The 16,845-nt window shown below is 32.7% G+C and overlaps 1 protein-coding gene across 9 annotated transcripts in view; it reads left to right on the top strand.

Annotated features, from left to right (window-relative positions):
* Positions 1 to 16,845, top strand: part of Dgkb (diacylglycerol kinase beta) — a 769,121-nt gene that overhangs the window by 322,957 nt on the left and 429,319 nt on the right. For all 9 annotated transcript variants that reach the window (XM_058585317.1, XM_058585316.1, XM_058585318.1 and 6 more), the window contains 2 exons: positions 4,132 to 4,205; positions 11,207 to 11,281. In XM_058585317.1, the coding sequence (XP_058441300.1) occupies positions 4,132 to 4,205; positions 11,207 to 11,281 (149 nt within the window). The remainder of the gene's footprint in view (positions 1 to 4,131; positions 4,206 to 11,206; positions 11,282 to 16,845) is intronic.

The raw sequence follows: 16,845 nt of genomic DNA, 5'->3' as shown, positions 1-16,845 counted from the left end.
GATGGCATCTTCAAAGTCAACTAATGAGCAAAGATGGCTACTGTAATTTCCAAATTTCATGTTAGCATCAGGAAGAAAAAGATTCGAAACTTTCTCACAGTGTTGAGGCTAGGGTATCCAAGACCATGGTACAGGCAAAGTAGATTAATTTTGAGACCACTTGGCTTGTAGGCAGCCACTATCTCACTGGGTGTTCCAAAAGAGAAACAGAGGGAGACATGGAGGATTAGAGAGAATCTTGTCTTTTCAATAGGCACTAATGTCATTATAAGGATCTTACCCTCATGTCCTTAGCTAACCCTAATTATCTCCAGAAAACCCCATCTCCAAGTGTCATTACATTGGGGCTTAGAGCTTCAACATATGAATCTCAGGAGGGACATAATTTAGTCATAGTAACTTCCAAGAGATCTCACCAGACAAAACATAAACACATTTTTCTTCTTTCTATGTATTTGTGTGTCCTTTTACCTTACAAGACACCAGAAGTTACAATTTCTTAAAGCTCTTAAAAAGTGCCGGTGTGTGTGTGTGTGTGTGTGTGTGTGTGTGTGTGTGTAAATTCTGTAAGCAGCAGCAACTTCCAAAATATAGATAGGATGGGAGGATGGAATCTTTCTAAATTACCATATGCACCAGGTTCTTTTACCCAGGGCAAAGGGGAATATGGTACTGAAGTGCCAAAAGCAGATTCTACCACTAAGATACTGCTGCTTATTTCAGACTGTCACTGAACTCAGTAGTTGTTTATTTTTAACTTGTCAGACTTGAAAATGACTATGCAGTACTGCAGGTCTTTGGCTCTCAAATCTAAGAGTTCTGTCTTTGCTTGGCATCCAAATTTACTCAGTTAGATGGGCCTTCTTTTTATAGTTGCAAAGGTTAACACAATTTTAAAGCTTTTTGAATGAGCATAGAAAAACATGACAGGTTTGCCTGGAACTCTAACATTTCTAGTCTAACACCATAATATGTTCCTCAACACCAGAGACTCAGTGTTGTAGTTGTTCAATCACATATCACCCCTTAAATGGGGATGACATTATGTCAAGTACCTGTTAATATCATCAAATGGGGTGATACTGCTGGTTATTGGTGATGAGTCCTGCTTCCCCACATGTTGAAATTTTGAAGTTTGAACATTAGAGAAGCACGATGAGGCAAGGCAAGCATATATCATATAAAGCAGGGCTTATTTAAAAAGGTGTGACATAGACTTCTCGGGAGGGAGAAGGGGGGCATAGCTGGTACCATGGTATCCCAAGAAGCAGGGTGTTCTGCCCTTTTTATTTGTCCCTGGCTTTCTTTGTTCTCCTGCCTTTTCCCCCTTGTCTTTCTCCTTCCTGCATAGGTGAGTAGGCCCAAGAATGCTTGGTGGAAAGGCCCAAAGGTGGGAAACTGGTGGGCTGAAGGGGGAAGGGCTGGATGGAGTAAGCCAAGGACACATTAAAAACCTTATAGCTCTTGAGACAGCTTACCTTGGCAACAGGTTTGAGCTGGGCCAGGTTGTTGAAAAGGGTGGAGGAAGGACTCTGAAGGAATTAACATTTCAATCCCTCAGGGGACAGTCTCCAACTTCCCAGACTCACTCAAAATAGGCCTTCTTCATTGACCTGATTTGATTTACCTATCCATACTGACTGCCTATCTAATTCTGGCTTCAGGGGCACAAATCCAGAGTACCTGATAACTTACAAATAAACACCACATTGTATTTTTAACATTTGTCTCATTTTTGTAGTAAGGGTAGATGTGATGAAAACTGCAAATTTATTTTAATATTTTTATATTTTCATATGGGATATTTGACTTTTGTCACTTATGAAATATCGCCATTCTCCTAAATTCTTTAAATTCTCTCCTATTTTTCTAGTCTATTTTATCTGTTTCTCTGGGGAATACAACTCCTGAAAATAATGCCTGAATATGTATGTATGTATGTATGTATGTATGTATATATGTATGTATTTATTTATAGGACTGTGGATTAAACCCAGTGGTGCTTTACTACTGAGCTATATCCCCATTCATTCTTATGTGTGTGTGATTATATATACATATATACACACACATACATACATATATGTATGTATATATATATTTACTTTTTATTTTTTGAGACAAGGTCTTACTAAGTTGCTGAGGCTGACCTAGAATTTATGATCCTCCTGGCTTAGCTCCCAAGTTACTGGTATTACAGGCATGTATCACTGCACCGAGACTAGATTTTATATTATATTTTGAGATACTCTACTGACTACTAAAATATCTAACTAATTATTCATAATATTATGGAATTTATAACACAAGTATTACTGACCTTTATTTGATCTTTTTGTTGATGGCTTAAATATTTCACAAAATAAATATATTTGACCTACATTTTAAAATATATTTTTTAAAAGAATTACAAATTTGGAACCAGTTTAAATTTATATTTATATGTAAACTCATATAGTGGTAAGCTTAATGTTGAGTTTGGGAATGAAAAGAGAAAACAATATGTGTGTTCAGATTTAATACTCTGCTCAAAATCCCTTATTTACCCTGAAATTCTCACCTGTTTTCAAAAGTAAGGAGTAACACTTCAAATTAAGATAAAAAAAATCAAGTAAAATATTTGTTTGGTAGGTTTAACTTTTACATAAGAGAAAAATGGAAATTGAACACTAATTATTAGACATAGGTGTGTTTTTTATTCAGTTCAGTTTTGAATGGGCAAGAGAAGCACATATCAGCAGCCCAAGGTCTTTAATATGTAGGTACTGGATATGCATTCATTAGTTGAGAACTTTTAGTTCAGGGTGAACTGGGAAGTTGCTGCAGAAGTTACTCCAGCTCACCTTTTCCAGTTGATTTAGAGGCAAATTAGGAAAGAAGAACCCTGGTGCTCTTTACTAAGGAAAGTAAAACAGTCAGACACTATGATAGATAGTAATGAAAACTAGCTGGATAAGAGTAGATGAGTTAAGAAGATCTTACTCAACTTTCTCATTTAGCTAATGTGAGGAGTTTAACATTTTCCAATTGTCTATACTCATTAGAAAAATGCCATTGTACTTAAGAGTTGGAAGAAAATATGTTAGTAGAATATTCTGACTTATTGAATAGGAAGGCAGGGCATGATATGGTGACATTATTGTTTTCAATTGTTTCATTAAATATTTAAGGATACTTTCTAGGAGAGACATATTACTGCAGAAAGAATACTCTGAATATACTTTCACAAAAGCAGATTATTCTAAAACTTTTCAACTTAATATGTAGAGTGTTCATTCTATCAGCTACATCTCTCTCTTAACATTGAATTCAGGTTAAAAAAAAAATAAGTATTCTGTACATGCTGTTTAAAACAAGTCTACCCCCTTAAATGAAGTCCTGACACTTTACCTCCTTTTCCTTCATGGCACATTTCACAAATAGTATGTATTTGTTTGTTTAGTGTATAATTCTCCCCTTGGATATAACCTCCATTAGTATGGGCACTTGATCTTTCTTGTTCCACATAGAAGTGAATAGTGATGAAGGCAGCACGTAGGATGTAGTAGGGACATGGACAGTCCTTGATAAGTGAAAGAGAGACCCTTTGCCAAAGGAATCTTAGCAAATAGACTTGATTCACTGGCACTCTGCTCACCATGCTGGGAAAGAAAGCATTGAGGAAAGATTGCTCAGAACAGACTTCTCAGCCCAAATGCATCTGAAGACATTTGCTGAGTTTCAAGTTCCTGTGTGGTCTGAAAGGTAGATTCCACAAAGGCCACAGAGCTCTGAACAAGGGGGCCTCTTTAAAAGAAGCCTTCTGTATCACTTGATCTTTCTATTTGCTTATGATCTTTCCCTGAAATTCTTCTTTATTCTGGCTCATTTGCTTACTGACTCACAAACTGCAACTTTATAGTTTTCATCTAACAGCTATTTTCTTTTCTTAAGGGCCTTCCCCTCTGCCCTCTACATTGTCAAGCCCACCTCTCTGCGCAGAGAAGGTTTTCCTTTTGATACACTTTATAGAATAAAAGTGTCACATTCATGAATTTGTACATTGAAATTTCATGATGTAGAAATAGCAAGGAGTCTTCTTCATATATCAGATGCCTAATAACTTCTCCATATACCAACCTTTTTTTCTAGATCACTCCTGTTCCTGGAACTCATCCGCTTTTAGTTTTTGTGAACCCCAAAAGTGGTGGGAAGCAAGGAGAACGGTATGCTTTTAAATAACATGTTTATTTTCTATATCATAAATATAAAAAGATCAGCTAAAATTGCGATGTGCACATGTTTAGAACATTATTCCTCACCATTTAGTAATTTTAATGTTATATATATATATAATTCCAGCATCTACATATAATATACTGCTAATAATTTTTATAGTTTAAAACTTAAAGTAATGGCTTTTTTGTAAGCATTTTATTAATTATAGCTCAGGTATCTGCATTCTTCACAACCCATCTACCATCTTAACCCTTAACAAAGAGCTTTGCTTACAACCTGGTTTCATAACTACTGCTGAATAAAAACTGAGTCTCCAGCTTCTAGGCAAAATATATTGTTACAATTATTTTGCATGCACATTTTGGAGAAAATGAAGCCATATTTTCTGGAAAAGTACAATATATTTAATCTGAATAATAATACACTGCATTATCAGATATCTTCATATACTAGCTGATGACATAAAATTTCATTTTATAGTGGATTAGTGATTAAATAATAATATTTAATAGAAATATGAAAATCATTCTCTTAAAGAATAAGTCTAATGTCCTATTGAAGAGGACAGTGACAAACAAAACTGTAGCTATGCCTACCTTCATGATGTCTAGATATCTTTCTTAACCTCAACCTAATATAAGCAAATAGACAAAGCACTTACACAAGCACTATAATGGGAAAACAAATGTCTTTTGTGATTTAACTAGTAACAATTGAAAATGTTTTCATAAATGATAGAATTTGCAAAGTAATATCCTTTCCTACTATTTAAATTTTGAATGTATTTCAATGAAATGAATACTTCATTTTTCAATCAAAAAAAAATATTACTTCTGAATAAAATGTGTTTTTAAAATTTCCATTAACATGTTTATGTTTGTACCCTGCTAAGCATGATATGAATTATTATATTTTTTAAGAGAGAGAGAGAGAGAATTTTTTAATATTTATTTTTTAGTTTTCGGCGGACACAACATCTTTGTTTGTATGTAGTGCTGAGGATTGAACCCGGGCTGCACACATGCCAGGCGAGCGCACTACCGCTTGAGCCATATCCCCAGCCCAAGATATGAATTATTTTAAATAAATAATAGCTTAATAGTTAAAATTTCACAAAATGGTTGCCTTGCTCAAACAGGTATAAAATTGTAATTGAATAATAATACTAAAATTATTTTCTATTGAGCCATTTGCAGTTTGTTAGCTGTCTATACTTTGAGTATTTTTTATTTAAATTAAATTTATTCTTTAACACGCAACGACATAACAATTGCACATATGAATTAAGTACCAAGTGATGTTTGGATTATATGTATATATTGTATACTATTTAAATCAGATTTAACATATCTATCTCCTCAAACATTTATCTTTTTTTTTTTTCTCATGCGAAAACTCACACTCTATTCTTCTAGCTTTTCAAAATGTATGTTATTATCCATAGCCATCATCTGGGAAATAGCTGCTTCTTCCTCTCTAACCCTAAGTACCCATTGATCAATCTCTCTTCAGATCCTCCCTCCCCCTAGTCACACCAGCCTCTAGTAACCACCATTCCACTATCAATCTTTTTGAGGCCAATTTTTAAAAAATTCCATATGAATGAGGTTATTTCCCTTGTTTTTCTGTGTCTGAGCATAATGATCACTAGTTCCATACATTTTGTTGCAAAAACAATATTTGTAACATTTTTATGGTGGAATAATGTTCCACTGTCAATTTATACTATATTTACTTACTGCATTCATCAGCTGAGGGATACTTTGGTTGTTTCTACTTCTTGGCTGAGGTAAACAGTACCACAATAGACAGAGGTGTTCAGGTGCCTCTTCAGCATATTGATTTCACTTGCTTTGGGTACATACACCCAAAAGTGAAATCAATGTGCTGAAGAGGCACCTGAAGTATGTACCCAAAGCAAATGAAATCAATATGCTGAAGAGGGATTGTTGTATCATATGATAGTTCTATTTTTAATATTTTAAAGAACCCTCCACTATCTCCCACAATGGCTACTAATTTACATTCCCATCAACAGTGCAAGGGATCCATCTTCTCTACATCCTAGTCAGTACTTAATATCTGTAGTATTTTTAATAATGTCATTCTTACTGGAATGAGGTGATATCTAATTGTGATTTTGTTTTTCATTTCTCTGATGATTTGTGATTTGGGGCATTTTTTTCATATACCTATCATATACCTGATGATCTTCTTTTGAGAAATCTCTATGTCTATTGCTTATTTTCAATCAGTTTTTTATGCTGTTAATGTTTTGGAATTCCTTATACATGCAGATATCAACCCCTAGCCATATGTATAGTTTCCAGACTCACTATGTTGACTGTTCCCTAGGCTGTTCAAAAGTTTTTTTGTTTGATATAATCTCTTTTGTCCATGTGATTAGCTCAGTAGATGCAGAAAAGTCAATTGATTAGATTCAACATCTATTCATGATCAAACATTGAACAAAGTGAGCACAGAAATAAAATTAGCTCAATATAATAAATGCCATATATAACAAGCCCACAGCTGACATCATACTGAATGGGGAAAGATTATAAGCTTTCTTTCCATGATCTGGAATAAAATAAGGATATCTACTTTCACAACTTTATTCAACATAGTCTGAAGTAGAATAATCAAGCAAGAGACAGAAATAAAAGGCATCCACATAGGAAAAATGAAATCCAATATTTACTGTTTGCCTATTACATGTTCTTCCATGTAGAAAGCCCAAAACATTCCACCAAAACCCTCCATCAGAAAAAAACAAATCTAATAGAATTAATTCAAATTAATTTGAAATCAGCAAAGTGTAGGATATAAAAATCAGTATACAAAAGCCAGCAGTGTTGTTATATTCCAATAGCAAAGTATTTAAAATTTTAATCAAGAAAATAATGCCATTTATAAAGGTTACCAAAAAATTAAAATACATCATAATAAACCAAAGCAAGGAGATGAAAGATATCTACAATGAAATTTATGAAACACTGATTAAAATAACTAAATGGGACACAAAAAATATGATGTTCTTGTTCATAGATTAGAAGAATCAACCTTTGTAGAATGCCCATGATTCCCAAAGTGATCTCTAGTTTTAAGGCAATCCCTACCAAATACCAATTACATAGGACTAGGAAAGAGAATCCTAGAATTTGTATAAAATCACACAGAAAACCTAAGTAACTAAAGACACATTGACCAAAAAGAAAAAAAAGAGGAGGCATGACACTAACTTCAGAATCTACTATAAAGCAGTAGTAATCAAAACATGGTTTTGTCATAGACATAGACACATAGACAGATGGAACAGAAAAGAGTCCAGAATTTTACTCGTGCTTCCACAGCTGAGATTTGACAGAGGTATTAACAACATGTGTTGGAGACAGTCTTTTCAATATATTGTAGTAAGAGAATATCCACAAGCAAAAGATTAAAACTAGGTCACTCTTATCCTTTATAAAAATTAACTCAAAATGTATTAAAACCTTATAAAATCTGAATCTATGAACCTACTAGAAAAAAAAGATAAGGGAAATGACTCACAACACTACAATGGGCAAGAATATTTTTGGACAAGACCCCAAAAGCATAGGAAATTAAAGCAAAAATATACTGTGGTTACCTTGAATACAAATATCTCTCACAAATAATCAGATAAGATTTAAACCTATGTTAAACAGTAAAGTCAAATGAAATCAATAGAAAAGAATTAAAAATATATTTCCAAAAGAAACTACATTTCCTTCTAATTAAAATTACATTAATCATGTATGATGACCCTGAGCTTAATAACTGTCTTTCCCTTATCTCAGTACATATTTTTTATAAATTATAAACCAATTATATAGGGATAAAATGATAAGGAAACAAAACTTTATGGGGAGAGGGTGGCAAATTTGAATGCATAGTCTGTATGCATAGTAACTTCTGTTTTCTCTTCATCCATTCACTGGAACCATTCAAAATCAAATGAAATGTAAATATGTTTTTAAAAAGATTTATCATGAATGAAGTATAACTTTTTGTATGCATAGAAGATACCTTTCACAATGGGATTACATAGTTTTTTCCATTAAAATATTTCAGCTATTTTGACTTTGATATGTCATATAAGTTGCAAAAGTCACAGAATTATATATGCACAAACAGTGCCCTATACCATGCAACAGGTGTGAAAGTGTTCACATATCATCCATTCAGACAGCAACCACTGGGCAAATTTAAACAATACTAGGATTTGGGGATAAAAGATTTGCAATAGTCATGCATGCTGTCAAACATGTAAGCAGATATATTGAATCGTATATGATAAATGTTAAACTAGAAATGTTCGAAATAAAGGTGCTATGGAGGAACCAATTGGGAAATATCTAAAAACTGAGAAGTCTTTGAAGAAAAAGTAGTTTTTATATTGTTTGTTATTTAAATAGATGTTTCCCACATGTAGGACAGAGAAAGACAAATTCATGAAAAATCTTGATGTCAACTAGGAATGATTTACCAAGGTTTAAGTTTAAGGGAAAGATAAGAGATTAACTTGCCCATATTGGGAAGATACTAGAATTTCATCCTGGAAACAATATGTCTATACCTAAACAATAGTAGGGAAAGGAACTGGAATGTGAAAAATTTAATAGATCTGAAGATCTATATAATGAAAATTACAGAACCCCAAACAAGACTTTAGAAGATGGAAAGAACTGCCTTGCTCTTGGATAGGTAGAATTAATATTATCAAAATGACCATACTACCAAAAGCACTATACAGATTTAATGCAATTCCAATCAAAATCCCAATGAAATTCCTCATAGAAATAGAAAAAGCAGTCATAAAATTCATCTGGAAAAATAAGAAACCCAGAATAGCTAAAGCAATCCTCAGCAAGAACAGTGAAGCAGGTGACATTACTATACCAGACCTGAAACTATACTACAGAGCAATAGTAACAAAAACAACATAATATGGGCACCAAAAGAGATTGGGAGACCAGTGGTACAGAATAGAGGACACAGAGACTAACCCACAAAATTACAATTATTTTATATTAGACAAAGGTGCCAAAAACATGCATTGGAGAAAAGATAGCCTCTTCAACAAATGGTGCTGGGAAAACTGGAAATCCATATGCAACAAAATGAAATTAAACCCCTATCTCTCACGATGCACAAAACTCAACTCAGAATGGATCAAGGACATAGGAATAAAACCAGAGCCCCTGTGTCTAACAGAAGAAAAAGTAGGCCCTAATCTCCATCATCTCAGATTAGGCCCCAACTTCCTTAATAAGACTCCTTTGGGCGTAGACTAAGGAGAGGGATAGCTGGGTCAAATGGTGGTTCCATTTCCAATTTTCCAAGAAATCTCCATACTGTTTTCCATATTGGCTGCACCAATTTGCAGTCCCACCAGCAGTGTATGAGTGTACAAGGACTTAAAGCATACAACAGGGACACAGCCATATGAATGTTTATAGCAGCACAATTCACAATAGCTAAACTGTGGAACCAACCTAGATGCCCTTCAATAAATGAATGGATAAAAAAATGTTGCATATATACACAATGGAATATTATTCAGCAATAAAAGAGAATAAAATCATGGCATTTGCAGGTAAATGGATGAAGTTAGAGAACATAATGCTAAATGAAGTTAGCCAATCCCCAAAAAACAAATGCTGAATTTTTTCTCTGATATAAGTAGGTTGATTCATAGTGGGATAGGGAGAGGGAGCATGGGAGGGATAGACAAACTCTATATAGGACAGAGGAGTTGGAGGGGAAGGGAAGGGGCATGGGGTTAGAAATTATGATGGAATGTGATGGTCATTATTATCCAAAGTACATGTATGAAAATATGAGTCGGTGTGAATATACTTTGTATACAACAAGAGATATGAAAAATCGTGCTCTATTTGTGTAATAAGAATTGTAATGTAGTCTGCTGTCATATATAAATAAAAAAATTAAAAAATTTAATAGAGCCCATGAATAGTAGTACCCCAACTTGACAGGCATTTCTCAGTTAGAAGGCTCAAGATGGTCCTCTGGTGGAGTTCTGGTGCCAGGGTAAAGGATCTATTGAGAATAACTCCAAGATCTTTCTTCAGATACTAATCAGAAACTAGAATGTGGGGTTATTGAAGATTTGAAGATGGGGAAACATATGTAGGTATTACATAGTGTGTTTACAGAATTTCTATCAGTCAGTATCATAGAATATAGAGTAATATTTTTATGTGTATATAAAAGTAATCCCCCAAATCAAAATATCACCCTTTATTTTAAATATTTTGTTTAAAAATTTAAACCATATTGGATATAAGAATTTAGAAACACTTTTGTTTGATTTGTTATATTAAAATTATTTTCTTTCAGAAAAATGAATTATTTAATACATATCTGTTAAGACAGTAGTTTTGTGAATTAACAGGTCAAGATAATTGTTTATATAAAATAATCATGCCATCTGAGGCTACATTCTTTGCTTACATAAATACATATAAGGTATGTAACCCCATTGTTTGTGTGGGGTAGATAATTTTGATCTCTATTAATTTGGCCCAACAACTCAATCTCGAATTCTATGGAGAAAAGAATATATTTCCATTTATTGAGAGAATATATTTAAGTAATTTACTGAAATACTTTTCCAAATATTTATTTGAAACCCAATTATTTAACTAAATGATATTCAAAAGTGAGTTGGAGAATATTCTAAATGCCTATGCATATTTGGAATGCATCATTATTTCTGACTTCTAAGATATATTGCCTTTACAATGGCTAACAAGTTCTTTTTATTTTTATTTTTTTGAGAACTACTATTTCCTCTATTTCCTATTGAGATATTATATTTCTGATACTATTAATGCAATACATATCAACTATTTTAATTGCAATTACATATTTATAACATTGAGATGTTACCCCCTAATTATAATTAAATTTCTTCTCTTCTTTCTATATTTTATCTTTATAGAATTTACAGAAAATTTCAGTATCTACTAAATCCTCGACAGGTTTACAGTCTTTCTGGGAATGGTCCAATGCCAGGGTAAGTCCAAGGATAATATCATTACCATTAACTTGCTTAATAGTAACTAATTTATTAAGCAGACTGTCATATCCATAAACAATGTTACTGGAATAATGCAGACTGATCAGTATATACAAAATTAAATGTGAACTGCATAAGAGAAACAATACAGATAATGTTAATTGAAATAGCTGACATTCAATTATAAGTAAAAATTTCCTCCCTTCTAAACATTGTGAAACAATACTAATAATACTAATAACAATAACAGTACACACAGCATACTAGACAAGTGTTTGTGTTTTAAAAACTACTAAGCCATGTGTTTGAATTATAATTCTCCTTTCTTTTACTTATTAAATATAAAATATACATCTGCTCCAGAATGTGGAGAAAACTAGTTAACAAAGAATTCAAATCATAATATGATATCTTAATTTATTGCTTGCAAAATCTAATGAATATCACTCTTTGTAACATATTTTATTGTTAATGGGTAAGATAAAGTGAAATAAAGTTATTTTTTCAATATAAACTATCTAATTCTCATATCACAAATATGTACCAAAATAAATCATCATTAGTTTGGCCTAGTTAAATAATTAATTTTATCTTCTTCCACTAACCTCGTTTCTTTCTATCAACATGAGAGTAAACTTTAGACCACATAAGTAGAGAAGAGTTTAATCAGCTTTTGCATGCTCCATTTTAAAAAAAAAAAGTATGATTTAAATTAACTCATATTTGGCAACTATATACCAAATATTGAAATTCTACTCTTGAAATTGCTGAGTACAATATATAGCATTGTTTCTTATGTTAAATAAATGTTAATAAAATACAGTTGATAAGCATAGGCTCCCACAATTATATTTATTTCTTCTATGCCTTGCTGCCTGCTGTCTAAGGTAGGTTTGCAAATACTAAGACATGATCTGAGGAATTTCCTTTCTGTAGAAGGCAGGCTTACCAGAATCACAACAATTTAGTTCAAATACTGCCTTTATTGAGCTCCAGAATCTAGAGGAATGATGATCAGAATATAGGCTAGGTGAACCACATGCAGAATGAATCAGGGTAGAAAAAGTCAAGCCAAAGTAAAGACTTGATATTAACTCATAAGCTCAATTAGGGTAGTTCTTTTTCATGACCTTTAATGTTTTCTGGACTTTCGAGAATAATGAATTCCAAAGTTTAGTCATGCCAAGAACTCTGTAGGTCCACAAAACCAAGTAAATCTAGAATTTTTTTGCATTTCACAGTTAAGCAGAGTATCTGTTTGCTCTACCAATTACTAGCTTTGTAAATTTAACCTATTTAGGCCTTCATTGTCTAATCTGTAAAATGAGGGCTAGTACCTACCTCATAGAGTAGTTGTGAAGTTAAATGGACAATGCCTATGAAGTACATAATCATGTGCTTTCCACATGATTACAAATGTTACAAATTTCAATAATGTTTGTATTGATATTAATTAATAATAATAACATAGCTTTGTAAATATACTACAATAGTATTGATTTTTAGCCCCATTTTCTCATTTCATTTCATTTCATTTACTTATTTATTTTTACCTCTACACTTAAATATGCTTTACATGTTTTCTTTCTCTCTTTCAGTTTAAGGCCATTCATTATCCTCTACTCTATTTTAATTTTATTATATGAAAACATGGAAATACATACTACATAGTATTAATTTAATATGTGAAAAAATGAAAGTATAAAATATATGTATGTGTGTGATTGTAAGAATCCTGCACACTGCAATGAATATTATGCAGAAAACAAGCAGATACTGGTCTCACTTCAAGAATTACCACTCCTTACAAATTACCAGTATGATTGGGTATATCTTCCCAAACAATCAAATAAACATATATAAACAAATGTCTGTCTTGCATATATTTCTATCTAATACCTCTTATCTTTCTATCTAATATATTCAAATATATATTTGATAGACAAATAGATGTTTTGACATAACTTGGAGTATAGACTATATCGTTTTGCAACTTGCTCCTTCTAGTCAAAAGCCTGTAATTTTGTCCTTGTCCTTTTCGGTAGTTATAGACAGTTTCATTATTTCTAAGGCCTGCATGGTATTCTGTAAGTTTGTTAGCTATCCATTGTTGATGAGTGTTTAGATTGCATTTGTTTTCTACTTATTGACAACTATGCTTTAACTCTATCAATTTGTTGAGTATTTATTATTATTGATATTGATTTTTTATGTACTTTTGAAAGCTTGTTCAAATAGTTTCACAGAATAAGTCACTATAGGTAAAATTGCTTGACAGAAGTTTTTCAAGTCTTATCTGGTTCTGCCAAATTATTATCCAAAAATTTTCTTTTAGTAATAAAAATAATATTTATTATATTTATTTATTATAATCCCAACAATAGTATATAATTCCTATTTCCCCAACCTCCCTTAAATTGGCTATCTATATTAATCTCTATATCTAATTTGAGAAGTGAAAATATGTACTTTATGTTTTTATTTGCATGTTTCTAATCAATTGTAAAGTTGAATATGGTATCAATTATGTTTATTTTTCTAAGCAAAGAAATATGCTCTAGTTTATTATCCAAATAACATATACTAAAAATTATGAGGTTGCTCATTGAATTATTAGGGAAACTAATAATTGGGAAATTATTAGTTTAGGAAAATAGGAAGCAGGACAGTTTGAAGAAAGGAGCATCAATAAAAAGAAAAGTCCCATGGTAGCTAGTGTTCAGAGTAATGGATTCCAGTCAATTGTTCTTAGTGTTTTCATTTCTGTGCTCAAGGTTCACATATCATGGAGAAGCTTATGTATTTATCATGCCACACCCTTGGCTAGTGTGGAGTTGGGCATCTTGTCTGATAGTCCAATTGAAACTATCCAAACAGATTGTTTCCTCAAAACCAATGATGATGCTGGAGCCATTGAGGAAGAAAGGTGAATTCTTGGTAGGAATAAACAGTAGGTATCCACCACAGTCTTAACAGTTGGGTAGAACAACATAACTTTCGCTATGAACATGCAAAATGGAAAAGATAACCACTAACCATATGGATATTCCTGAACATATCTGAAAATAGTCATGTCCTCTAGACAACCCAATGTCACAGTTACTATATCTAAGTTTAAGTTACATTTCTCTCGAAAACTCTTTGTAATGGCGATTCTCCCTTTATCAATTCCCTCAGTGTTCCAAAAATTCCAATTTTAACTATAAATATGAATTAAAGTGATATTTTTAATAATTAAAAATATCAATTAAAATATCAATTAAAAGAATGAAACCTTATACAGTCACAACTGGTTAAAAGCTGTTGGTGGAACCTAGCATTTTCCTCCTACTTTATCTTAGCTGGCTGGTAATTTATACCCAGCAGAGTGAACTAAGTATATTTACCTGATAGTACTTTGGTAGAATTGTTTGTGGGGGGGGGGGGATATTTTCTCATGTACATTTTTGATAGGCATGTTGGCACATGACAATATTAGTGCTTTCTATCATATATCTCTAGGTTTCCTCTAAGACACTTGATTTTATGATACTTCCTTTCATCCCAGATGTTAAAAGTGGACATATAACTATCTCTTGCATTAAACTATAGGCAGAAGTATATTTTCCAAAATTTCTTTTCATTTGCCATAATGACCAGCCACACTCTAGATACTGACTCTATACTTAGTGTGTATCATGAAATGAAGACAGGAATAGAGAGAGCCTGATCACTCCAATGCGTGAAGAATGAATGATATTCAAAGCCTCTGTAATGTTATACCACTAAGATCTGATGTTGCTTGTTACTCTTTGTAACCTAGGGCGTAGAGACTAAACCAATGGTGGGATTAGAGACCATAGTAGTATTCCCCATACCCACTGTGCAGCAACAAACCAGTTAACCCTGGGTTGTGAGAGTCAATTACATCTTATCTCCTTTATCCGTGTTTGTCTAGTGGGAAAAAGAACCTGAAAATGTCCATTTTTAGCATTTAATTCAGTAAACACTTTATTATCTTTTATGCCAGCTTGTCTGTGTTTAGTTTTTAAATTCTCCTATGAGCTAAAAACCAAGAGGATCAGAAAAAAAAAAGTTCAAAAGTAGACAGTGTCCTCCAGAGAAACACAACCACTAGGATATATCTATATAGTTATATCTATATCTGTATATTACATATATCTAAGGGGGTGTGGGGGATGTAGACATTAAAAGAATAGGGTCGTGAGATTATAGAAGCTGGTGAATCCAAAATCTACAGAGTATATAATCCAGTTCAAATGTTCTCCAGCAGAATTCTTTTTTACTCAAAGGAGGGCAAACATTTTTCTCTATCTGACCTTTAATGGATTGGATAGGCCATCCACATTGTGGAAGGAAATTTTCTTTATTCAGTACACCAATTTAAATGTTAATCTCATCTAAAAATGTCCTCACTGAATCAAGCACAAAAATGTTTGACCAAATATCTGGGAACCCTGTGGCCCAGCTTCATTTATATCTAAACTTGATCATTATTTAAATAAGATTTAAGTTTTTATTACTCAAGATTTGCCTTTTGACCCCAGAACTGTGTATTCTGATATTAGTGAAATGACACCTGGTAGATCAGTGTACATTCTAGATCCACTGGATAGTATATTATTTAGAGTCTTCCACTGATTCAGTGACTGGAATCTTAAGTAGACTATTTCAGTATTCTAATTGACCAACTGCTTTAACCAATAAACTTATTTAAAGGACTTTTACTCCCAGGGCTATAAAACCACTGTCTTTTCTCTGTTTTTGTTTTGAGAAAGTATTTCTTAAGGAGAAGGCAAGACATGATTACATAAGACATTCAGTAATTCAGTTGCTATGATCACTGACAAAGGCAAAATGGTTAAAAAAAAAAAAAAGAAGAAAGAAATCCAGTTGATACAAGAGTCTAATGTAGTTGGCTCAAATTGCTGCAGTTCCATTGTGGAAAGGATCCATTAGATCCTAGTTCCCTTGATGTAGTATATTGTAACTCACTAACTTGTTTCTTTGATGACAGCTGAGTATTCCAAAGTCAGTAGCTACTTTGTTGTCCAAGGCAAATTAATGTTGTTCATTCCTTCCATAACCTTCACCTCTGCCAACATGAATATGAGCCTTTTGAATGCTCAGTGAAGAAATACTACTGCCTGGCATTGCTTTGGGGTATTTGAGGTCTGAGAAATTCTGAAAAATTCATTTACACAATTTTCTTTTGTCACTGATTTTCCATTCTTCTCCTTTCCAAGTCTTTGATAGTGTGAGTCATATTATCAGCCAGTGCTATTGAATTGGTGTATTTCCTAAACTATGGACATAGTATAGTCCAGAAAATGTGGATGGCAATCTATATTGTATGAAATACTGTTCCCAGATCAAATGGAGTTCTCCCTGTCCTTGAATCACTCCCAGGGTAATTGTAATGCCATAGCAGTTGATTAAATGTAAATTTTAAATTGCTCCTCTGGTCTTCATAGAATCATATCTTTTTCCTTAATACCATTAAGTAAATATGTACATCTCTAGTTATAATAAACTAACTCCACATGTTAATGTGACTTAAA

Source organism: Marmota monax, unplaced genomic scaffold (assembly GCF_021218885.2).
Source record: "Marmota monax isolate L192 unplaced genomic scaffold, Marmota_monax_Labrador192_F-V1.1 WCK01_AAM20220418_F8-fsc00057, whole genome shotgun sequence".
In the NCBI taxonomy this organism is placed as follows: domain Eukaryota; kingdom Metazoa; phylum Chordata; class Mammalia; order Rodentia; family Sciuridae; genus Marmota; species Marmota monax.
The sequence above is the reverse complement of the archived record's forward strand: the minus strand, read 5'-3'. Positions and strand labels throughout refer to the sequence as shown.